Source organism: Acinonyx jubatus, chromosome C2 (assembly GCF_027475565.1).
Source record: "Acinonyx jubatus isolate Ajub_Pintada_27869175 chromosome C2, VMU_Ajub_asm_v1.0, whole genome shotgun sequence".
NCBI lineage: Eukaryota > Metazoa > Chordata > Mammalia > Carnivora > Felidae > Acinonyx > Acinonyx jubatus.
In genome coordinates, this window is record NC_069384.1 from 129,338,009 (window position 1) to 129,364,577 (window position 26,569).

General features: G+C 39.6%; 1 protein-coding gene and 1 long non-coding RNA gene across 16 annotated transcripts in view; one reads left to right on the plus strand and one right to left on the minus strand.

Moving 5' to 3' along the window:
- The window catches only part of NEK11 (NIMA related kinase 11), a 272,598-nt gene that overhangs the window by 57,657 nt on the left and 188,372 nt on the right, over positions 1–26,569 (minus strand). For 13 of the 15 annotated variants that reach the window (XM_053221458.1, XM_053221459.1, XM_053221455.1 and 10 more), the window contains one exon: positions 5,735–5,831. The exons of the other annotated variants lie outside the window; for them this stretch is intronic. In XM_053221458.1, coding sequence (XP_053077433.1) covers positions 5,735–5,831 — 97 coding nt within the window. Of the gene's footprint in view, positions 1–5,734; positions 5,832–26,569 lie in introns of those variants that run through there. 15 annotated transcript variants of the gene reach the window in all.
- LOC128315303 (uncharacterized) lies at positions 5,078–15,751 on the plus strand. The gene is made up of 3 exons (XR_008297988.1): positions 5,078–5,307; positions 5,712–5,937; positions 15,541–15,751. It is a non-coding gene; the product is annotated as an uncharacterized LOC128315303 (long non-coding RNA).

Below are 26,569 nucleotides of genomic sequence, written 5' to 3' on the forward strand. Positions count from 1 at the left end.
AGGGAGTCCAGGCTGCATTGATCTAGGTAAAAACCTGAGCCAGAAAAACACCTGGTCAAATTTGAATTCAGTCAAGCAATAAGGAAGGAAAAGCAAAAAACAAAACAAAACAAAAATCTAGGACTGAAATCATAAGAATGCATCTTTCATTTATTTTGCCAAAACTACTTTCATTTTAATTATTTCAAGCATTTCATAATATGCCAGCAAATGGGATGCTTTGTACTTTCCAAAGTAATGGTGTGTTAGATGACAAATCTGACAATACCACATTATTAAATTTTAAGGGAGAAATAGTTGATTCACTTTTCTTTGAAGATTATCCACTGGGAAATTAACAAAGGCTTCGCCATAATCTCCTCCTAGCAAGGAGAAGTGGAAGTAGGCAGAAGCAGGAAAGTTTAGTGGAAACTCCCTCTGGCTTCCAGTTCCTGGAATTCACTTGTTGCCATGGTACCTCTGCTACAATGTGGCCACTCAGATTTAAGTTAAGCAGGACCTGAAACAATAAGCATTGAAACACATTACCACACAATGCTATGAAGCTTGAAATCAACCACAGGAAAAAGTCTGGAAAACCTCCAAAAGCATGGAGGTTAAAGAACACCCTACTAAAGAATGAATGGGTCAACCAGGCAATTAGAGAAGAAATTTAAAAATATATGGAAACAAACGAAAATGAAAATACAACAATCCAAATGCTTTGAGATGCAGCGAATGCAGTCCTGAGAGGAAAATACATTGCAATCCAGGCCTATCTCAAGAAACAAGAAAAATCCCAAATACAAAATCTAACAGCACACCTAAAGGAAATAGAAGCAGAACTACAAAGACACCCCAAACCCAGCAGAAGAAGAGAAATAATAAAGATCAGAGCAGAAATAAATAATATAGCATCTAAAAAAACTGTAGAGAAGATCAATGAAACCAAGACTTGGTTTTTTGAAAAAATAAACAAAATTGATAAACCTTTAGCCAGGCTTCTCAAAAAGAAAGGGGAGATGACCCAAATAGATAAAATCATGAATGAAAATGGAATTATTACAACCAATCCCTCAGAAAAACAAGCAATTATCAGGGAATACTATGAAAAATTATATGCCAACAAACTGGACAACCTAGAAGAAATGGACAAATTCCTAAGCACCCACGCTCTTCCAAAACTCAATCAGGAGGAAATAGAAAGCTTGAACAGACCCATAACCAGTAAAGAAATGGAACCAGTTATCAAAAATCTCCCAACAAATAAGAGTCCAGGACCAGAAGGCTTCCCTGGGGAATTCTACCAGACATTTAAAGCACAGATAATACCTATCCTTCTCAAGCTGTTCCAAAAAATAGAAAGGGAAGGAAAACTTCAAGACTCATTCTGTGAAGCCAGCATTATTTTGATTCCCAAACCAGACAGAGACCCAGCAAACCCAGAGAACTACAGGCCAACATCCCTGATGAATATGGATGTAGAAATTCTCAACAAGATACTAGCAAATCGAATTCAATAGCATATAAAAAGAATTATTCACCATGATCAAGTGGGATTCATTCCTGGGATGCAGGGCTGGTTCAACATTCGCAAATGAATCAACGTGATACATCACATTAATAAAAGAAAAGATAAGAACCATATGATCCTGTCAATCGATGCAGAAAAAGCATTTGACAAAATTCAGCATCCTTTCTTAATAAAAACCCTTGAGAAAGTCGGGATAGAAGGAACATACTTAAACATCATAAAAGCCATTTATGAAAAGCCCACAGCTAATATCATCCTCAATGGGGAAAAACTGAGAGCTTTCCCCCTGAGATCAGGAACACGACAGGGATGTCCACTCACCGCTGTTGTTTAACATAGTGTTGGAAGTTCTAGCATCAGCAATCAGACAACAAAAGGAAATCAAAGGCATCAAAATCAGCAAAGATGAAGTTAAGCTTTCACTTTTTGCAGATGATATGATATTATACATGGAAAATCTGATAGACTCCACCAAAAGTCTGCTAGAACTGATACATGAATTCAGCAAAGTCGCAGGATACAAAATCAGTGTACAGAAATCAGTTGCATTCTTATACACTAATAATGAAGCAACAGAAAGACAAATAAAGAAACTGATCCCATTCACAATTGCACCAAGAAGCATAAAATACCCAGGGAATAAATCTAACCAAAGATGTACAAGATCTGTATGCTGAAAACTATAGAAAGCTTATGAAGGTAATTGAAGAAGATATAAAGAAATGGAAAGACATTCCCTGCTAATGGATTGGAAGAATAAATATTGTCAAAATGTCAATACTACCCAAAGCTATCTATACATTCAATGCAATCCCAATCAAAATTGCACCAGCATTCTTTTCGAAACTAGAACAAGCAATTCTAAAATTCATATGGAACCACAAAAGGCCCCGAATAGCCAAAGTAATTTTGAAGAAGAAGACCAAAGCAGGAGGCATCACAATCCCAGACTTTAGCCTCTACTACCAAGCTGTCATCATCAAGACAGCATGGTATTGGCACAAAAACAGACACATAGACCAATGGAATAGAATAGAAACCCCAGAACTAGACCCACAAACGTATGGCCAACTCATGTTTGACACAGCAGGAAAGAACATCCAATGGAAAAAAGACAGTCTCTTTAACAAATGGTGCTGGGAGAACTGGACAGCAACATGCAGAAGGTTGAAACTAGACCACTTTCTCACACCATTCACAAAAATAAACTCAAAATGGATAAAGGACCTGAATGTGAGACAGGAAACCATCAAAACCCTAGAGGAGAAAACAGGAAAAGACCTCTCTGACCTCAGCCGTAGCAATCTCTTACTCGACACATCCCCAAAGGCAAGGGAATTAAAAGCAAAAGTGAATTACTGGGACCTTATGAAGATAAAAAGCTTCTGCACAGCAAAGGAAACAACCAACAAAACTCAAAGGCAACCAACGGAATGGGAAAAGATATTTACAAATGACATATCAGACAAAGGGCTAGTATCCAAAATCTATAAAGAGCTCACCAAACTCCACACCCGAAAAACAAATAACCCAGTGAAGAAATGGGCAGAAAACATGCATAGACACTTCTCTAAAGAAGACATCCGGATGGGCAACAGGCACATGAAAAGATGCTCAACGTCGCTCCTTATCAGGGAAATACAAATCAAAACCACACTCAGATATCACCTCACGCTAGTCAGAGTGGCCAAAATGAACAAATCAGGAGACTATAGATGCTGGCGAGGATGTGGAGAAACGGGAACCCTCTTGCACTGTTAGTGGGAATGCAAATTGGTGCAGCCACTCTGGAAAACAGTGTGGAGGTTCCTCAAAAAATTAAAAATAGACCTACCCTATGACCCCGCAATAGCACTGCTAGGAATTTACCCAAGGGATACAGGAGTACTGATGCATAGGGGCACGTGTACCCGAATGTTTATAGCAGCACTCTCAACAATAGCCAAAGTATGGAAAGAGCCTAAATGTCCATCAACTGATGAATGGATAAAGACATTGTGGTTTATATACACAATGGAATACTACATGGCAATAAGAACGAAATATGGCCTTTTGTAGCAACGTGGATGGAACTGGAGAGTGTGATGCTAAGTGAAATAAGCCATACAGAGAAAGACAGATACCATATGTTTTCACTCTTATGTGGATCCTGAGAAACTTAACAGAAACCCATGGAGGAGGGGAAGGAAAAAAAAAAAAGAGGTTAGAGTAGGAGAGAGCCAAAGCATAAGAGACTGTTAAAAACTGAGAACAAACTGAGGGTTGATGGGGGGTGGGAGGGAGGGGAGGGTGGGTGATGGGTATTGAGGAGGGCACCTGTTGGGATGAGCACTGGGTGTTGCATGGAAACCAATTTGACAATAAATTTCATATACTGAGAAAGAAAAAAAGAAAAAAAAAGAAATTGTGGTTTATATACACAATGGAATACTACTTGGCAATGAGAAAGAATGAAATATGGCCTTTTGTAGCAACGTGGATGGAACTGGAGAGTGTTATGCTAAGTGAAATAAGTCATACAGAGAAAGACAGATACTATATGTTTTCATTCTTATGTGAATGGAACTTCATTCTTAAGTTTCCTGAGAAACTTAAGAAAAGACCAAGAGGGAGGGGAAGGAAAAAAAAAGGTTAGAGAGGGAGGGAGCCAACATATAAGAGACCTTTAAAAACTGAGAACAAACTGAGGGCTGATTGGGGGTGGGAGGGAGGGAAGGGTGGGTGATGAGTATTGAGCATGGCACCTGTTGGGATGAGCACTGGGTGTTGTATGGAAACCAATTTGACAATAAATTTCATAATTAGAAAAAAGAAAAAAAAGAACTTAAAAAAAATAAACTAAATGAAAGTTCATGAAAAAAAAAGAAAATACATTACCAGCTTTAAGTTTAGAAATAATTTTCATCACTTTTTTCTCCTTTGCTTCCTTCCTTCCTCCCTCCCTCCCCCTTTCTTTCTTTCCCTCTCTCTCTTTCTCTCTTGCTTAAATAGGCCCAGCATGGAGCCCAAGGCAGGGCTTAAATTTATGACCCTGAGACCAAGGCCTGAGGTACAATCAAGAGTTGGATGCTTAACTGACGGAGCCACCCAGGCGCCCCTCTCCTTTGCTTTCAAACATCAACCTGTATGATGATGTGTGGTGTTGCAAGAACAATCTAAATGCAAATCGACTGAAAAATAATTTTTGCCTAACTTCCCTAACTGTTCATGAACAGCGCCAATACAGGAAGTAGACTTTAGAAGTTTAGCAGGGGTCTTCAAACGATAGAGCCACAGGCCAAATCAGTGGCCTGTCACCTGCTTTTTGTACATTTTGTGAGCTAAGAATTGTTTTTACATTTTTAAATGGTTGAAAAAAATCAAAATAATAATATTTTGTGATACTTGAAAATTGTATGAAATTCAAATTTCAGGCTGAAACAATGTTTTATTGAAACACAGCCACGTTTACTTATTTACATATTGGCTAAGGCTGCTTTTCTGTTACAACAGCAGAGTTGAGGGATTGTGACAGAAATTCTACGGCCCACAGAACCTAAAGTATTTATTACATTACCCCTTATAGAGAGAATTTGTCAACTCCTGATCTACAGACATGAATTGTCCAGGAAAATTTGGACTAGGAGGCTGGGGTTTCTTCTTTGCCCAGAAGCCTGTAACCGGTGCTGTCTTTATTCTTCAGGGCTGCTACAGCCTACCATAGACTGCGTAGCTTATCAACAACAGAGATGCATTGCTCACAGTCCTGGAGGCTGAGAAGTCCAAGACCAAAGCACCTGCATGGTCAGCTTCTGGTGAGGGCTCTCTTCCTGGTTCAAAGCCAGCAACTGCTCCCTGTGTCCCCACATGGCACCAGGGGCTAGGGAGCTCTCTGGAACCTCTGTTACAAGGCACCAATCCCATTCATAAGGCCTATGTGCCAGTCATTAATTGCCATGATTTAAGCACTTCCCAAAGGCTCCACCTACTGTTAACATGTCCTCTGGAGGTTAGGATTTCAACATATGAATTTGTGGGAGGGGGGCACACATTCAGACCACAGCAGGAGTTTTTGATGCAGATTCAGGCCTTTCCAACTGAGTTTTTACACCGGCTTCTAGAAGAGCACAGCTGTTATGTCTGTGGTGTCCAAGTGGAATAGCATTACGTGATAGGATCACACTCCTTGTCAATATGGTCTGATGTTCCACTCTCCTAGGGGTCAGGCAACATGCTACTTACTCCCTCATGTGTTTCATCTTGGTCGCGGCCACTGTGCTGTTGAATGTTGTTAGTCCCGGGGACACGTCTGGAGCTGTGCTGGGGATCGTCCTCGCATCTGAAAATCAATGCACAGCCCTTATTGACTTCATCAGCACCCGGCAACTTCCAGGCAACATTCAAGGGCAATCAGAAAACAGAAGTTAATCCACCTGTGCCACTAGGTAATGCTACATTAATTAGAGGTGAATTCAGTTATGACATGAACATTAAGGAGATTTATTCCTAATGACAGGATTATTTATAGTTTTAATATGCACAAGGAATTCCAGGGCCAAGCCTCTGTCAGAAAGGATTATTTAAATGGGACACTGCTATTTAAAAGACAGGCTTTTATAGGAGAGAACTCAGGGGAAATGCATCTATGGAAAAGCAAACGTTCTCGAGGAGCCTTTGGCAGTCTCTTTCGGCAAGTGTGGTATGAAATCATACAATATGTATCCTTTTGTATCTGGCTTATTTCATTTAGCATACTGTTTTCAAGGTTCATCAGCATGTGGCATGTATTAGGCCTTCCTTTCTATACCTGAATAATATTCATTGCATGCATATATCATGCTCTGTTTAACCATTCATCTATTGATGGACACTTGAGTGGTTTCCACCTTTTTAGTGTCATAAGTAATTATGCAATAAACATTGGCCTACAAGAATCTGTTTGAGTACTCATTTTCTATTCTTTTGAGTATATATCCAGGAGTGGAATTGCTGGGTCATATACTAATTCTATACTTAGCTTATTGAGGAGCCACCAGACTGTTTTCCACAGCAGCTACACCATTTTACATTCCCTCTATTAGTGTATGAGGCTTTCCACATCTTCAACAACACTGTTATTTTCTGGTTTTTAAATTATAGCCATCCTAGTGGATGTGAAGTGGTATCTCATTGTGGCTTTGATTTGCATTTCCTTAACGAGTTTTCATGTGGCTTTTGGCCATTTATAGATCTTCTTTAAAAAAAAAAAGGTCTATTCAAGTACTTTGCCCATTTTTAAATTGAGTTGTTTGTATTTTTGTTGTTGAGTTGTAGTTCTTTACATATTATGGATATTAAACTTTTACTCGATATAGAATTTGCAAATATTTATTACCCTGTTCTTTGTGCTTCCAAAGTTGATCTCAGCATAAGGCATGTATCATATTAAATTTATACTTTTTTGATGCTATTTTGATGCTATTTTTGATAGTTAAGTATTTTATTTTGATGCTAATTCCTTTTTGAAATGTTCACTGCTAGTGTATAGAAATACAACTGGTTTTAGTGTATTGATCTTGTATCCTGCAATCTTGCTTATTAGTGTTAACAGTTTTTAGTGGATTTCTTAGGGTTTTCTACGTACAAGAACATGTTATCTTTATTTTTTTTAAATTTTTTTTTAACATTTATTTATTTTTGAGACAGAGAGAGAGAGAGAGAGAGCATGAACAGGGGAGGGTCAGAGGAAGAGGGAGACATAGAATCTGAAACAGGCTCCAGGCTCTGAGCTGTCAGCACAGAGCCCAACGCGGGGTTTGAACCCACAGACCGCGAGATCATGACCTGACCCGGAGTCGGATGCTTAACTGGCAGAGCCACCCAGGCGCCCCAGAACATGTTATCTTTAAGTAAAGACAGTTTTACTTCTTTTCTAACCTGGATGCCTTTTTAAAAAAATAATTTATTTATTTTATAATTTACATAAACTTAGCATATAGTGCAACAATGATTTCAGGAGTAGATTCCTTAATGCCCCTTTCCCATTTAGCCCATCCCCCCTCCCACAACCCCTCCAGCAACCCTCTGTTTGTTCTCTGTATTTAAGAGTCTCTTCTGTTTTGTCCCCCTCCTTGTTTTTATATTATATTTGCTTCCTTTCCCTTATGTTCATCTGTTTTGTATCTTAAAGTCCTCAAATGAGTGAAGTCATATGATATTCGTCTTTCTCTGACTAATTTCGCTTAGCATAATACCCTCTAGTTCCATCCACATAGTTGCAAACAGCAAATTTCATTCTTTTTGATTGCCGAGTAATACCCCTAGATTCTATATAAGATATATAATCTTATCTTCTTTATCCATTCATTAACCTGGATGCCTTTTATTTCTTCTCCTTACTTAATTTCCCTGGCTAGAACCTCTAGGACAGTGCTAAATGGAAGTGGTGAAAGAAAACATCTTTGTCATGTTCCTGATCTTAGGGGAAAAACACTCATTTTTATACCAATAAGTATGAATTAGCTATAGTGTGTTCATAGATGCCCTTTATCTGGTTTAGGAAGTTCCTTTCTATTCTTAGTTTGTTGAGTGTTGTTGTTTTTTTTTTTAATCAAGAAAGGATAGGGGAGGAACCAAGATGGCGGAAAAGCATGGAAGCTTTTTGTGTGTCTTGTGTCCATGAAATACAGCCAGACCAACACTAAACCATCCTACACACCTAGAAAACTGATTGCAGGATTAACACAACAATCTGCACAACCCGAATCACAGAATTCAGCAGGTACGCGGAACGGAGAGCTGAACTTGCGAAGCAAGAAGCCGCGGAAGGTAGGGAACCCTTTTGCGGGAGGAGAGAAGACGGAGACTGGGGAGGGGGGGAGCATACAGGAAAAGCATCCCTCCCCAAAAGCAGCTGGAGAGAAAGTGGAAAATTGGAAACAGTCGCAGGGACTAAACTAAAAAGGGAGAAAGGAGAAAGGAGAAAGGAGAGGGTTTAAATTCCATTAAGACTGTAAACAAGGGGAGCGCAAAGTCAGCCAACTCTGCAGCTCGATACCTGGTGGTTCTCTGATGGGAAGGGTGAATCCCCAGGAACAGAGTGAAGTCTGGGAGGTTCTCAGGCCACACAGGGAGACGTGATTCCACTGCTGGAAGGACATTTGGTAGAGACTGTTGAAGCCACCCGGTCCCAGAAGACCCCAGAAGGCAGCCACATTCGCTGGTGCTGGGGCAAGGTCTTTGAGGGTGAAGCCTGGGGCCAGATATGTGTTGTGATTTTTCATAATCCCTGAAAAGTTGCTGCTACACTGTCTCGTGAACTTTTTTTTGGGCAGGCTGGCACCTGGCCGCAGTCTTGGGGCACTGGCAACAGCAGGGTCCAGCGGGCATTCCTGGGTGCAGCCGACATTCGGCCCTGACTCATTCGGCCACTGCTCAGTGAGACCCTCCCGTAGAGGGGCAGAATGGGTCAAAGCTGCAGTCCTTCGGAAGTAAGGGGCTGGGGAAAACAACCACATCTGAGACAAAACTTGGGAGAGAGGTACTGCCTGGGGCCTGGTCACAGAGAGTGAAACAGTGGGGAGTGGACGAGAGCTGAAAACAGAGCACGGGTGGGCGATTGCTGGTCCAGGAGAACAGACTGGGTACCTGGGTGGCGCCATTTTCACCGCTCCCACGCATGCGCACCTACGAGCACCGCAACAATCCACCCCAGTAGGCTAGCAGCGCCATCTAGTGGAGGGTGGGGCTCGGTGTAAAAGCTCAACTGAGCCAACTTCACTCTTCAAGAATTAAGCTCACCTCCAGCTTAATTTATGGACTATAAAGAGCTACATGGACTGACCTCTAGGGGAAAACTAAGCAATTTCAGTCCGACTTCAATCTGTTAGCAGGTTCATCTATTTAATTTTTTTCTTTTCCTTTCTTTCTCTTTTTCCTTTTTCTCTTTTAAAATTCTTTTCTTTTTCTTGAATACAGAAAGAGAAAAAACTCATTTTTATTGTCAATTTATATTAAAAATATCTGTCTTTAATTTTTATTACTATATTTTTTACTTTTGTGTAAGTTTTTTCAAATTCTACTTTACCGCCATCATTTTATTTTAGTCTACTTCAGTGTACTCACCTTTCCAAATTTTCCAACAATTTCCTTTTTTCTTTCTTTTTCTTTTTTTTCTCGTTTTCATTTTTCTTTTTCTTGAATGCAGAAAGAGAAAAACTTCATTTTTGCTTTCAATTTCTTTTAAAAATGTTTTTATTTAATTTTTATTACTATATTTTTTGCTTTTATGTAAGTTTTTTCAAATTCTATCTTACTCCCATCATTTTATTTTAGTCTGCTACAGTGTATTCACTTTTTCAAATTTTCAAATGATTTTTTTCTTTTTTTCTGTTTTGTTTCTTTTCTCGTAAATACAGAAAATGAAAAAATTCATATTTCTTTTTAATTTTTACTAAAAATATTTTTCTTTAATTTTTTTCTACTATATTTTCTATTTTGTGTGTATTTTTTTAAAATTCTATCTTACCCACATCATCTCATTTTTGTCTACTTCAGTGTATTCATTTTTTTAATTCTCAAACGATTTCCTTTTTTTTTTTATCCCGCCCCCCACTTTTTTTCCCTCTACTGTGTCAAACCACTTTCAACACCCAGACCAAAACACACCTAGGATCTAGCATCATCTATTCGATTTCTGTGTGTGTCTGTTTTTCATTTTGAATTTTAATATTTTTTTATTTTAATTTTTTTAATTTCAATTTTCTACCTCATTAATTCCTTTTCTCCCTTCAAAATGACAACACGAAGGATTTCACCCCAAAAGAAAGAGCATGAAGAAACAACAGCCAGGGATTTAACCAACACAGATACAAGCAAGATGTATGAACCAGAACTTAGAATCACAGTAATAAGAATACTAGCTGGAGTCGAAAATGGATTAGAATCCCTTTCTGCAGAGATAAAAGAAATAAAAAATAGCCAGAATGAAATTAAAAATGCCATAACTGAGTTGCAATCATGGATGGATGCAGCGGCTGCAAGGATGGATGAGGCAGAACACAGAATCAGCAATATAGAGGACAGACTTATAGAGAATAACGAAGCAGAAAAAAAGAGGGAAATTAAGGCAAAAGAGCACGATTTAAGAATTGGAGAAACCAGTGACTCATTAAAAAGGAAGAACATCAGAATCATAGGGGTCCCAGAGGAGGAAGAGAGAGAAATAGGGGTAGTAGGGTTATGTGAGCAAATCATAGCAGAAAACTTTCCTAACCTGGGGAAAGACACAAACATCAAAATCCAGGAAGCATAGAGGACCCCCATTAAAATCAACAAAAACCGACCATCAACAAGGTATATCATAGTCAAATTCACAAAATACTCGGACAAGGAGAGAATCGTGAAAGCAGCAAGGGAAAGAAAGTCGCTAACCTACAAGGCAAGACAGATCAGGCTTGCAGCAGACCTGTCCACAGAAGCTTGGCAGGCCAGAAGGGAGTGGCGGGACATATTCAGTGTGCTGAATCAGAAAAATATGCAGCCAAGAATTCTTTGTCCAGCAGGGCTGTCATTCAAAACTGAATGAGAAATTAAAAGTTTCCCAGACAAACAAAAATTAAAGGAGTTTGTGACCACTAAACCAGCCCTGCAAGAGATTTTAAAAGGGACTCTCTGAGGGGAGAAAAGATGAAAAAAAAAAAAAAATATATATATATATATCAAAAGCAACAAAGATTAGAAAGGACCAGAGAACACCACCAGAAACTCCAACCTTACAAGAAGCATAATGGTAATAAATTCCTATCTTTCAGCACTCACTCTAACGGTCAATGGACTCAACGCCCCAATCAAAAGACATAGGGTAACAGAATGGATAAGAAAACAAGACCCATCTAGATGCTGTTTACAAGAGACCCACTTCAGACCTAAAAGCACCTTCAGATTGAAAATAAGGGGATGGAGAACCATCTATCATGCTAATGGTCAACAAAAGAAAGCTGGAGTAGCCATACTTATATCAGACAACCTAGACTTTAAAATAAAGACTGTATCAAAAGATGCAGAAGGGCATTATATCATAATCAAGGGGTCTATCCACCAAGAAGACCTAACAATTGTAAACATTTAGGTGCCAAATGTGCGAGCACCCACATATATAAATCAATTAATCACAAACATAAAGAAGCTCATCAATAGTAATACCGTAAAAGTAGGAGACTTCAACACCCCACTCACAGCCATGGATAGATCATCTAATCAAAAAATCCACAAGGAAACAATGGCTTGGAATGACACACTGGACCAGATGGACTTGACAGATATATTCAGAACATTTCACCCTGAATCAGCAGAATATATATTATTCTCCAGTACACATGGAACATTCTTCAGAACTGACCATGTACTGGGACACAAATCAGCCCTCAGTAAGTACAAAAAGATCGAGATCATACCGTGCATATTTTCAGACCACAATGCTATGAAACTCGAAATCAACCACAAGAAAAAATTTGTAAAGGTAACAAATACTTGGAGACTGAAGAACATCCTACTAAAGAATGAATGGGCTAACCAAACAGTTAAAGAGGAAATTAAAAGTATATGGGAGTCAATGAAAATGATAGCACCACAACCCAAAACCTCTGAGATGCAGCAAAGGCAGTCATAAGAGTAAAGTATATAGCAATCCAGGCCTTCCTGAAGAGGGAAGAAATATCTCAGATACATAACCTAACCTTATGCTGTAAGGAGCTGGAAAAATAACAGCAAACAAAATCCAAAACCAGCAGAAGACAGGCAATAATAAAGATTAGAGCAGAAATTAATGCTATCGAAACAAACAAACAAAAAAAACCAATAGAACAGATCAATGAAACCAGAAGCTGGTTCTTTGAAAGAATCAACAAAATTGACAAACCACTAGCCAGTTTGATCATGAAGAAAATAAATAAATAAATAAATAAATAAATAAATAATAAATAAATAAATAAAAAATAAACAAAACCAAGAATGAAAGAGGAGAGATCACAACCAACACAGCCAAAATAAAAACAATATTAAGAGAATATTATGAGCAATTATATTCCAATAATATGGGCAATTTGGAAGAAATGGACAAATTCCTAGAAACATATAGACTACCAAAACTAAAACAGGAAGAACAGACCCATAACCAGTAAGGAAATTGAATTAGTAATCAAAAATCTGCCAAAAAAACAAGAGTTCTGGGCCAGATGGCTTTCCAGGGGAATTCTACCAAACATTTAAGGAAGAGTTAACACCTATTCTCTTGAAACTGTTCCAAAAAATAGAAATGGAAGGAAAACTTCTAAACTCTTTCTATGAAGCCAGGATTACCTTGATCCAAAACCAGACAGAGACCCCACTAAAAAGGAGAACTATAGACCAATCTCCCTGATGAACATGGATGCAAAAATCCTCAACAAGATATTAGCCAACCGGATCCAAAAATACATTAAAAAATTATTCACCATGACCAAGTGGGATTTATTCCTGGGATGCAAGGATGGTTCAATATCCGCAAAACAATTAACGTGATTCATCACATCAATAAAAGAAAGGACGAGAACCATAGGATCCTCTCCATAGATGCAGAGAAAGCATTTGATGAAATACAGCATCTTTCTTGATAAAAACCCTCAAGAAAGAAGGGATAGAAGGAGCATATCTCGAGATCATAAAAGCCATATATGAACGACCCAATGCTAATATCATCCTCAATGGGGAAAAACTGAGAGCTTTCCCCCAAGGTCAGAAACAAGACAGGGATGTCCACTCTCGCCACTGTTATTCAACATAGTATTGGAAGTCTTAGCCTCTGCAATCAGATAACACAAAGAAATAAAAGGCATCCAAATCGGCCAGGAGTAGGTCAAACTTTCACTCTTCACAGATGACATGATAGTCTATATGGCCAACCCAAAAGATTCCACCAAAAAACTGCTAGAACTGATTCATGAATTCCGCAAAGTTGTAGGATATAAAATCAACGTACAGAAATCGGTTGCATTCCTATACACCACCAATGAAGTGACAGAAAGAGAAATCAAGGAATCTATCCCATTTAGAGTTGCACTAAAACCATAAAATACCTAGGAATAAATCTAACCAAAGAGGTAAAAAAATCTATACAATGAAAAGTATAGAAAACTTATGAAAGAAATTGAAGAAGACACAAAGAAAAAGAAAAATATTCCATGCTCCTGGATAGGTAGAACAAATAATGTTAAAATGTCGATACTACCCAAAGCAATCTACATATTCAATGCAATCCCTATCCAAATAACACCAGCATTCTTCACAAGGCTAGAACAAATAACCCTAAAATTTGTTTGGAACCAGAAAAGACCTCGAATAGCCAAAGCGATCTTGAAAAAGAAAACCAAAGCAGGAGGCATCACAATCCCAGACTTCAAGCTATACTACAAAGCTGTAATCATCAAGACAGTATGGTACTGGCACAAGAACAGACACTCAGATCAATGGAACAGAATAGAGAACCCAGAAATGGACCCACAAATGTACGGCCAACTAATCTTTGACAAAGCAGGAAAGAATATCCAATAGAATAAAGACAGTCTCTTCAGCAAGTGGTGCTGGGAAAACTGGACAGCGACATGCAGAACAATGAACCTGGACCACTTTCTTACACCATACACAAAAATAAACTCAAAATGGATGAAAGACCTAAATGTAAGACAGGAAGCCATCACAATCCTTGAGGAGAAAGCAGGCAAAAACCTCTTTGATCTTGGCCGCAGCAACTTCTTACTCAACTCATCTCTGGAGGCAAGGGAAACAAAAGCAAAAATGAACTACTGGAACCTCATCAAAATAAAAAGCTTCTGCACAGTGAAGGAAACAATCAGCAAAACTAAAAGGCAACCGACAGAATGGGAGAAGATATTTGCAAATGACATATCAGATAAAGGGTTAGTATCCAAAATCTAGAAAACTTATAAAACGCAACACCCAAAACACAAGGAATCCAGTGAAGAAATGGGAAAAAGACATGAATAGACACTTCTCCAAAGAAGACATCCAGATGGACAACCAACACATGAAAAAATGCTCCACATCACTCATCATCAGGGAAATACAAATCAAAACCACAATGAGATACCACCTCACATCTGTCAGAATGGCTAACATTAACAACTCAGGCAACAACATATGTTGGCGAGGATGCAGAGAAAGAGGATCTCTTTTGCACTGCTGATGGGAATGCAAGCTGGTGCAGCCACTCTGGAAAACAGTACGGAGGTTCCTCAAAAAATTAAAAATAGAACTACCCTCCAATCCAGCAATTGCACTAGTAGGTATTTATCCAAGGGACACAGGTGTATTGTTTCCAAAGGGCACATGCACCCCAATGTTTATAGCAGCGCCACTGACAGTAGCCAAATTATGGAAAGAGCCCAAATGTCCATCCATAGATGAATGGATAAAGAAGATGTGGTGTATATATATATATATATACAATGGAGTATTACTCGGCAATCAAAAAGAATGAAATCTTGCCATTTGCAACTACATGGATGGAACTGGAGGGTATTATGCTAAGTGAAATTAGTCAGTCAGAGAAAGACAAAAATCATATGACTTCACTCATATGAGGACTTTAAGACACAGAACAGATGAACGTAAGGGAAGGGAAGCAAATATAATATAAAAACAAGGAGGGGGAGAAAACAGAAAAGACTCATAAATATGGAGAACAGAGGGTTACTGGAGGGGTTGTGGGAGGGGGATGGGCTAAATGGGGAAGGGCATTAAGGAATCTACTCCTGAAATCATTGTTGCACTGTATGCTAACTAATTTGGACGTAAACTAAAAAAACAAATAAAATAAAATGGTAAAAACAAACAATATCATGTCCCTCCCATGTGGCCCACATTTAATGACTGACCATGGTATAGGTTTGGCCCATGCACACAATTCCTGTAAGTCCAGAACTCCCCATGGGGCTGGGGAAGGATCATCAGGCCTGCATCAATGCACTGTCCTTCCTCTAACTGACACTGCTTCCTTCCCCTCCTGTCCACAGGGCCCTCCTGGGGGCACTCCCAGATAAAGGTCCTGCCTGCTCAACTTTACGTCAGAGGCTGCTTCCTGAAGAACCCAGGCCATGACACATGGGTACCTGGTTGGGGGGATGTGGGGGCATGAAGGTGGTTCTCTCATTGACTTCAACAAGTTGAGTAATAAATAAGAATTAAAATAAATATACAAATGGAGCCCTATACTCCCACCCCACACACACTTTTGCAATTCTTTCAGAGTACTATTCTGTAGGCACAGGGCAGAAACCGCCAACCAAGGAAGTTGTTGCCAACGGTGCAGCAACAGCTGTGTCTGAGACAAACCCCATGAGGAGGCTGGCGAAGAAAGCAGTCAGGGGGAAAGAAGAAGGTCCAGAAAGGAACAATCTCCGGAGGCTTCCAGTAGGAAGGGAGCCAGCGTACATTCAGATGAGCACTGTGAGCTGCCTTAGTACCCTAAGTCTTAGTACCCTAAGACTCTGTGATGTTTGCCTAAGTTATAAAACTTCTGTGACTCAGTTCCCTCACCTGTGCAAAAAACCTGTACAAAAAGCACTAGTAAAGCTCAAATGCAGCGATTATATAGAAAGGTGCTCTGTTGTTGGTAAAGGCCCAAGGTGGATTTACACCACCTCCCTCTTCCCCATGGCCCCCACCATAGTGCTTTGCACAGGGCAACTTCCCAATAAGTAAATAGCACCCCACTCTCTCCACCAAAATTAAATTAGTCAGAAAAGGTGGGTCAGCTTGAGAAAGAAAACTTGCTAGCCATAGGGGAGATAATAAATACCAGAAGATAGGAAATAAACTTTCTATTTTTACTACATGGTTATTTCACACAACAAATATTCAGCTGAACTGTATGGAAGACTACAAACAACAGGCCTTTGAGGTTTGCAAATGCTTGTTTCCTTTCAACCTTTCAAATGTATCAGAAGAGGCCTCTAAGAATAGCACCTATTAGTATAACACAAAAGGTGGGGTGGTGGGAGGGGGGGAAGGTGGTTTTTAAATAAACAATTAAATGTGGATATAGGTTAAGAAGTTTGTGGAACCCAGACTCTAACTTCTTCAGCTGCACTTACTCTGTGGAGCCAGAAGCCAGTATTTATGGAGTTTAATTATTCTAAGGGGCCAACGCAGAAAATCCTGGCTTTAGAAACAAAACCTGCTTTTCTTGTGATGGCAAGACTGACTAAAGTACTTAAGGTGAATGTGTCAGTGCCTCTTTTAGTAGAAACCGATCACATAAGTCATCCATGCTCACCGCAGACAAGTTAGAGAACACGGAAGGGAAAAGCTGCTTAACAGAACCATTACTAACACTTTGGTGTTTCCAAATGCACATACACACACACACACGTACACACACACACGTGTGTGTGTACGTGTGTGTGTGTGTGAGTGCGTGTATGGTGAACTACAGTTTTGTATACTTTATAACACCTTTCATGCAAGTGAATACGTAACTACATCATCGCTTTTAATAAACTGTGAAGAACTTTTTTCTAGAAGATGTACTAGTTCCCATTGCTAGGCATTTATTTTGATTCCAATTTAATTGGAATTCATTAATTAATTAAATTAATTTCACTATTGTAAGAAACACTGCCATGAAAACCTTTGTATATTTATTTATACCACTCTCGTCAGTGGGATCATAAATATATTAAAAATTGAATGTGGGGTACCTGGGTGGCTCAGTTGGTTGAGTGTCCAACTTCGGCTCAGGTCATGATCTCGGGGTTAGTGGGTTTAAGCCCCACATTGGGCTCTCTGCTGTCACCATGGAGTCTGCTTTGGATCCCCTTTCCCCCTACCACTGCTGTCCCTCCCCCACTCACACACACACACACACACACTCTCTCTCTCTCTCTCTCAAAAATAAATATTAAAAAAATTGAATGTGAGGCATTTTTATTAAAAACTTGAATCAATTTATCAAAATTTGTCAAAAATAAGCATTTTGTTTATAAATCCACAGCTGGAAGAGGGTGCTTCCCAGTGGATCTCAAAGTACAGTCCCTGGACCAGCATCATCAACACTGCTTGGTAACTTGCTAAAAATGCAGATTCTTGGGGCACCTGGGTGGCTCAGCTGGTTAGGTGCCCGACTCCTGATCTCAGCTTGGGTCTCGATCTCAGGGTCATGAGTTCAGGCCCCATATTGGGCCCATGCTGGGCATGGAGCCTACCTTTAAAAAATGCAGATTCTCAAGGGGCGCCTGGGTGGCTCAGTCGGTTGAACGACCAACTTCGGCTCAGGTCATGATCTCATGGTTTGGCTTGTGGATTCGAGCCCCGCGTCGGGCTCTGTGCTGACAGCTCAGAGCCTGGAGCCTGCTTCTGATTCTGTGTCTCCCTCTCTCTCTGCCCCTCCCCCACTCATGCTCTGTCTCTCTCTGTCTCAGAAATAAATAAACATTAAAAAGATTTTTTAAAAAATGCAGATTCTCAAGACCTACCTTAAACCAACTGAAGCAGCATCTCCAGGGGTAGGGTGCAGTGAGCTGGTGATTCTGATCTTCCTACTCATTTTCACTGGTGTTTACTACTTCCTGCCTGGAATTCTAGTCATTTGGTCTAGAGATGTTCACACCACTAATTCCTTGAAAATATGAACTGTGAATCATATTCCTGTTTGTACTCTACCACGGTTCTGTGCCAGGAAAGCTCAATAGACACTTCATCACCAAGTGATTTGTAGTTAAATGCAGTCTTACCCATATTTCTAACTTTTTGTGTTAATAACCTTATAGTTCTAAATGAACCAGAAAAGAAATGCTCTGCCCCTGCAAATAGGTGGACTAATTCCCTCTCTTCCAGTGACACAGCTTTACTGACCCAACTAGAAGTGGCCTCAAAAAGCAATTGGTCTGGTACATAATTACTGCCAGAAAGAACAGCTCAATATTGTCCTTTCCAGAACAAGTAGTCTCTAAAGTTCAAATGGCCAAGTTAATTAGCTCATTTACTGGGGTCCAGGAGCAGCCACCTCACCTAGGAAGGCACATGGATGGCCATCTGTGTCACATGCAGTCAGACATACCTAAGAGCATTACTGAGCCCCTTCTGGGGCTGGGATGGATGATGGAGGGTCTGTGTCCTGACTACCTCTTTTCAGCTGAATAGAGTGGAACTGGGGTCTCAGCTGAGCACTCAGCGAAGCAGATCCAGGATCATATGTCTTGGTTCTGCACGCAGGCATTCACTCTGCAGAGTTTAACCCCACTGGCTTGGCCCTGGTCCTCTGTCCAGGATAAGTTCGCACCTTTTATTAGAATGTCAATCCTGACGACTGCTGTCCGAAGCAGATGGCTCCCTCTACAGACAGCAGCGCAGAAGATAAATCGAAAAAGAATTCTCTTGAATCATCTATTCCTTCTGTGAAAGCCAAAAGAGATGTTTCCACAAAACACTGCAAGGGCCATCTCTCCTTCCACATCTCCTAGAACAAGAAAGTTCACTACTACAGTAGATATGCATTATTATCTTTGGCCTCACATTCTTCTTCCCTTGTTCGAAGAATCTTCCACTTTGTGAGACAGAGTCTGGCTCCCACTAAAGAAGCTAAAAATACTGGACGCTCATTCTCCCAGCCTCCCTTATTGTAGGCACATTGTGTAGGCGCATGACCAGCCTCTGCCAATGACAGACATCTTCTGCAGAGTGTCCATCAGAAGTTAGTAATGTCAAGGGACAGAGATCACATGGAATCCATCCAGACAGGGGTAGGGCAGGAGTGGTGGCCACAGCCAGGTTCCCGAGGTGGCAATGGTAGCCAGTCTAGCAATGATGCGCAATGTCCAGCATTAGTGGCCTTGAGGATTCTCAAGTCACCTTGTGAAAAGGAAATGCATCCTCCAGAGTCAGTCCAGCCTTCAGATGATTGTGGTCCTGGGTCTGACTATAGCCTCATGAGCGCCACATGAGCCACAACTACCCAGCCAAGCCACTTCTAAATTCATGACCCAAAGAAACTATGAAAAATAGAAAATAATTATTGTTGTTTTTAGCCAAAAAGTTTTTGGGTAATTTTTTATGCAGCCACAGATAAGCAATATAGGCACCGACTTTTATGAAGTATCAGGAAAAGAAACAAATATATGAAGACTGCTTCTGCATTGACCTTAACACCAGTTTTGAAATCCCTGTTGTACTGCAGCTTGGTTGCTTTAGAAATGCTATGCTACTCCGCTCTGGAAAACAGTGTGAAGGTTCCTCAAAAAATTAAAAATAGATCTACCCTATGACCCAGCAATAGCACTGCTAGGAATTTACCCAAGGGATACAGGAGTGCTGATGCATAGGGGCACGTGTACCCCAATGTTAAGAGCAGCACTCTCAACAATAGCCAAATTATGGAAAGAGCCTAAATGTCCATCAACTGATGAATGGATAAAGAAATTGTGGTTTATATACACAATGGAATACTATGTGGCAATGAGAAAGAATGAAATATAGCCCTTTGTAGCAACATGGATGGAACTGGAGAGTGTGATGCTAAGTGAAATAAACCATACAGAGAAAGACAGATACCGTATGTTTTCACTCTTATGTGGATCCTGAGAAACTTAACAGAAGACCATGGGGGAGAGGAAGGGGGAAAAAGTTACAGAGAGGGAGGGAGTCAAACCATAAGACACTCTTAAATACTGAGAACAAACTGAGGGCTTATGGGGGTGGGAGGGAGTGAAGGGTGAGTGATGGGTATTGAGGAGGGCACCTGTTGGGATGAGCACTGGGTGTTGTATGGAAACCAATTTGACAATAAATTATATTTAATATAAAAAATGTAAAAAAAAGAGAAAGGCTATGCTACTAACTTTGTAGAACTTATTAATAGAAAACAAAAAGGTGTCCTTTGGAGATGGATAAATGTTCTTAAAAATCATGTGGGAAAATAAATGTCAGAAGATAAGAGCATTTTGAAAAATTAAGAAAATTGGAAGGTAATTGTACTATCAGACATTAAAACATTCCATAAAGGCAGTGTGACTAGAATACTCCAGTACTGACAGAAGATGAAGAAGCTAGAACAGTAGACCAAAATAATCAGAAATGGACAATATCCAGGAGTTTCAATATGACAAAAGGAGAATTTAAATTAAGTGGAAAGGAATAATTCTACTGCTATAAAAATTATGAAACATAAGACAATAAGAATCCTAGAAGAAAATTTAGGAGTCCATATATATGACTCTCTTTAACAAACAGGAGAGCTAGAGTCTATCAAAACAAGATCGAAGGGGAGTAGTAATATCTTTGTAATTATTTAGCTTAATATATTGAACATTGAATCAGGAGCAAGTAGTAGGAATATTTTCCTCTACATAAAAGGGTATTAGATATTAAATGTCCTAGTAAACACTTTTCACAAAGAAAAGAAGACCTTATTTGTTTAAGAAAAATAATAAAAATTAGGTGTATCAATAGTTCATGTTGTATTAACAAGGGTGATAACTCAGGCAAATAACACCAAATGGAACCACTTTCCTGAGCAAAGTCCATCTGCTCCTGCCTGTTTCTGCCTCTCTGTTCCTTCTTACCCTGTCCCTTGCTCCTGCAGGGCCTTCATCTTCTCATGGCCAAATCTATGCCTATGTCAGGAATGATCTCAGTACCTTCTCCTGGAAGCTTCCTTGATGACTTCTATTCCCCCAAATAAAAGCAATCTCCCCATTTTCTGAATCCTTACTCTTGAATAGTTATTTATGCCCGCCTTAGTTCTCCTCTGAAATGATAAGCCTTTAGTGGCAGGATGCAGGCCTAAGACATCATTGTGACCTAATATCATTCCTCTACAAAGTACTCTGTTGGTGGAGGTCATCGAGAAGACCTGACTGCTGGCTGATCAGTGAGCTAGATCTTGGCAATCAGAGGCTCCTCATCCCTTCCTCTGTCATTGGAATGTTCATTCCATTTACCTTCCCTGCTCCCAGAGCCTCCTCCAAAGACACAGTCTTGAGACAATGATGTGGTATTGAGACCATCTGGATAGTTAGTACACATGACTAAACCCAGTTAAGACTTCTAATAAATCTTTAAGATTTGGCGGATGGCTGTGGAAATCTAATTGTCTTGCAGCCACTCAAGACAAGCCTTGTATATAAGTTCTCTTGTTTATTAAACCTGCCACCTACCAATCTGGACTGGCCACTCTTTCTTCAGTCTCTCCTCCCCTGCCTCGGTGTGGGGCCAGTTTCAGATTATACACAGGAAGCTCCCAAGGAGCTTACAAACCAACATATATTAACTTGGTGAAATCATAATGTGTGAGTAATAAATGAGTGCATGATTACTGAGTTTCTCTCTTAGATAAATTTGATCACTGGAACTTTTTTTCTAGATAGTAGTAATAGACAGAATGTTCTTTGCTAAGAGTATACTATTAAGAATGAATTATACTATAGTTTCAGGGATTTATTTATATTACAAAGCCTTTTCCCTTTCCCTGTCTGTATCACCACACATCTGCCAAATGAAAGTGGCATGGGTATATTCATGGTAGCAGACACATAGTAGGTTCTCTATAAATTGCCACTAATTCTAAATCTGTTACATCCTTTCAAGGATTAAAGGACTCATAGGAAGTATTAAATTTCTTTAATATATAAACAGAAGGGATACTGGCAAACTGATATTGTGCCTTGTGCACCCACATCAAAATGATTCAAGTAGTTTATGATCCAAAATAACCCTCCCCTCCTCAAATGTAGCGGTTCCAGTGTGCCATTAATGAAGGATAAAACACTATGTTGACATCATTCTAATTAGTATGAGAAATTCATTTATTTCAAGGTGAAAAACACAACAGTCCAAGGTTAAATGGCTATCAGTCAACTCTACAGTTAACAGCTTAGAGTTTGAAGAGCTTAAGCAACGAAGTTTCTAAAAGATTCAGAAGCCCTGATGCCTTCTCTGGTCTATATCAGTCACATTGTTTAGTAGAGATTAAGTAGTTATTACCAAGGTTCAATGGAAGAATTGAGAGGTAACAATTTTCAAAAAGCCAAACTGATCAGATATCTGAACACACTAAAGAGTTGGTTCTTAATGGACAGAAAAGTCATGACGCATCTGTCATATTCTAATTACTTCCGTGACAACATCCAGTTTGGATCTACAAAATAAGCCTTTTTATAAATATAGTTTACCAACGACTTATATCATTCTGCTGATGACTTCTTTCTCTAGAAGCACAGCCAATTTCACAAACATTTAAAAACATTAAATTTCATATGCTGCCTTGATTCATAATCTGGTTACTAAGAAATATGGAGACATAATTTTCCTTTCTAAGTTCGATGAAGAGGAAGTCAGAAGTCATTTTCTATTCTCACTCAGTAAAGATGGGCCTCAACAGTTACTATAGTAACACCATCTATTGTCTGTGTAATGAGAGCCCATAACCTGTTCATCATCTCAAGTCACTCCTTTCAAAACAACCTCCTTATTGTTTGTTAAAGGTAATCTTTTCTGACCATGTTTAAAAACCACTGGTGCCCTAACCCACAGGATAAAATTCAAGCTCCTTAACCTAGCATGCAAATTATCCATGGGTTTGGCCCTACACAGCCAGGTTTGTCGATCCCTTCCTCACATCTTATATTCCAGTAATACCAAACTTATTAATAATTCCATGAATATACCCAGTTGTTCATACTTCTGAGCTTTCATGCTGCTTGATCTTTTCCAGAGAATATTTCCCCCTCCAAGCACGTGGCAACTCTACTCATCTTTCTATTAATTCATCAAAATATTATTGAAAAAATACTATGTGCCAGGCTATATGTTAGACTTTGAGAATACAACAGTAAATAAAATCTTGGGAGGGGCGCTTGAGTGGCTCAGTCGGTTGAGCATCTGACTTCAGCTCAGGTCATGAACTCATGGATAATGGGTTCGAGCCCTGCATTGGGCTCTGTGCTGACAACTCAGAGCCTGGAGCCTGCTTCAGATTGTGTGTGTGTGTGTGTGTGTGTGTGTGTGTGTGTGTGTGTGTGTGTTCCTCCCCTGCTTGTGCTCAGTCTTTCTCTCTCAAAAATAAATAAAGATAAAACAATTTTTTAAAAATCTTGTACTGCCTTTGGCACAAAAACAGACACTCAGATCAATGAAATGGAATAGAGAAGCCACAAATGGACCCACAAACATATGGCCAACTAATCTTTGACAAAGCAGGAAAGAATATCCAAAGGAAGGAATAAAGACAGTCTCTTCAGCAAGTGGTGCTGGGAAAACTGGACAGCGACATGCAGAAGAATGAACCTGGACCACTTTCTTACACCATACACAAAAATAAACTCAAAATGGATGAAAGCCTAAATGTAAGACAGGAAGCCATCAAAATCCTCCAGGAGAAAGCAGGCAAAAACCTCTTTGATCTTGGCTGCAGCAACTTCTTACTCAAGTCTCCAGAGGCAAGGGAAACAAAAGCAAAAATGAACTACTGGGACCTCATCAAAATAAAAAGCTTCTGCACAGCGAAGGAAAAACAATCAGCAAAACTAAAAGGCAACCAACAGAATGGGAGAAGATATTTGCAAACGACATATCAGATAAAGGGTTAGTATCCAAAATCTACAAAGAACTTATCAAACTCAACACCCAAAAAACAAAGAATCCAGTGAAGAAATGGGCAAAAGACATGAATAGCCACTTCTCCAAAGAAGACATCCAGATGGCTAACCAATACATGAGAAAATGTTCAACATCACTCATCATCAGGGAAATATAAATCAAAACAACAATAAGATACCACCTCACACCTGTCAGAATGGCTAACATTAACAACTCAGGCAACAACAGATGTTGGCAAGGATGCGGAGAAAGAGGATCTCTTTTGCACTGCCGCTGTGTATGCAAGCTGGTGCAGCCACTCTGGAAAACAGTACGGAGGTTCCTCAAAAAATTAAAAATAGAACTACCTTACGACTCATCAATTGCACTACTAAGTATTTATCCAAGGGATACAGATATGCTGTTTCAAAGGGACACATGCACCCCAATGTTTAGCAGCACTATCAAGAATAGCCAAAGTATGGAAAGAGCCCAAATGTCCATCCAGGGATGAATGGATTAAAATGATGCGGTATATATATACAATGGAGTATTACTCAGCAATCAAAATGAATGAAATCTTGCCATTTGCAACTACATGGATGGAACTGGAGGGTATTATGCTAAGTGAAATTAGTCAGTTAGAGAGAGACAAAAATCGTATGACTACTCATATGAGGACTTTAAGATACAAAACAGATGAACATAAGGGAAGGGAAACAAAAATAATATAAAAACAGGAAGGGGGACAAAACAGAAGAGACTCTTAAATATGGAGAACAAACAAGAGGGTTGCTGGAGGGGTTGTGGGAGGGGGGATGGGCTAAATGGGTAAGGGGAATTAAGAAATCTACTCCTGAAATCATTATTGCACTATTTTGGATTTAAAAAACAAAAACAAAAACTCGTACTGCCTTTATTGACACAGACACAGAAATTAGAAACCTCACCCTCCTCTGTAAAGTCTTCCAAGCTGCACCCCACTAGTGGACCCGTCTTCCACTTGCCTTGTTCATTCTGTGTTGTCCTCATCACAGGTGCCTTGTCATTGTCAGCCTCCCTGGCTACACTCAGAGTTCATTAAGACAGGGACCTTGTTTTCTTCATCCTCTATGATATTTGGCTTATGTATGTGCTTTATAAACATTTTGAGGAAAGAAAGGAACAGAAGGTGGGGAGATAGGATACACATTTAAAGCATGGAAATTCCATATTTTAAAAGTATCTGCCCTTGGTGAAATGGCCAAGAATGACTACATTCTTGGCTGTTTCCCCCATGTCCTCATTTCTGGCTTTTCCTGCTCTCTTTTTAATTTCTTTTCTTCCTCTCTGTCCTAATTTCACATGGGATCTCTCAACATCCTGTTCATGACTAGCCGTGTCTTGTATACCATGGGAAATTTCAGGGGGGATTTAGGGCTTTAGAAATGAGGTGCCTCCATTTGGGACAACAGGTCCTCTATGTGTGAAAGAAGCACCTAGTGGGTGGTCTCTGGTATCATTATAAAGCTCTGCCCTGGTTTGTCCAGGACTCCACCTGGTAGCTGGGTCTATGTCCCAAATAGGTCTAAAAATCTGACTCCTCACACAGTGCCTTGAACCCACCAGATCTCCCTGAATGTGTGACGCAGATGCTGAGGATGAGGCAAAAATACAATATTGCTTCCAAGGATGCTCAATGACTCTTACATACAGTGCCAAATAGCTCAACACACAGACAGTATCACATAAAGAAGAAAAAAGTGTAGGAAGAAGCTATTTTCAGTTTAGCTTATAGGCAAGTTCTCTATAATTTTAAGAAGTAAAATTTTATTTTATACTTTAGTAATATTTTATTTGGGCTATAAATCAGGGTGGGTGTGCATGGTAAGAATTTCAGGGCTTAATGGCTTTAAAGCTATGGTTCTTAGAATGTGGTCTGGATCTGGACCATCAGCATCACTTGGGAACTTGTCAGAAATACAAATTGTTAGCCAAGTACCAGACCTGAATTTTCACAAGCCCTCTAAGTGATTCTGATGCATGCCCAAGTGTGAGAACCACTGATATAAGGGCTTTAAAATGACCTCATGTATAGAGGATACTAATATACTGAACTTGGAATTCAAAAGGGCACCTTAAAATTCAGGATCTCTTGAAGCTACACAAATGCTAGCTCATTCACTCTCTCTACTTCCCATTGATACAGGCAGGGAAAATACCACTGCCCCTGTTTTATATAGAAATAAAACTAAATATGGGGTTGGGTTGGGGTAAAACTACTGCATACAACATTTTCAGGGCCGCAAAGTTAAATTTTGCATGTTCCAAATAACCAGAAAGGACATTTGCACCTGTTGTTTCTCTTCTCTTGTTGAGGGTTGGGAGAAACTCTTGAAAACATCTTAACATGCTCAACAGGCAACTGGACATTTCCCAAAAGCATAGGCTGATGCTGAATGTGAGCAAAGCCTAGCTCAATTCACAGAGGTG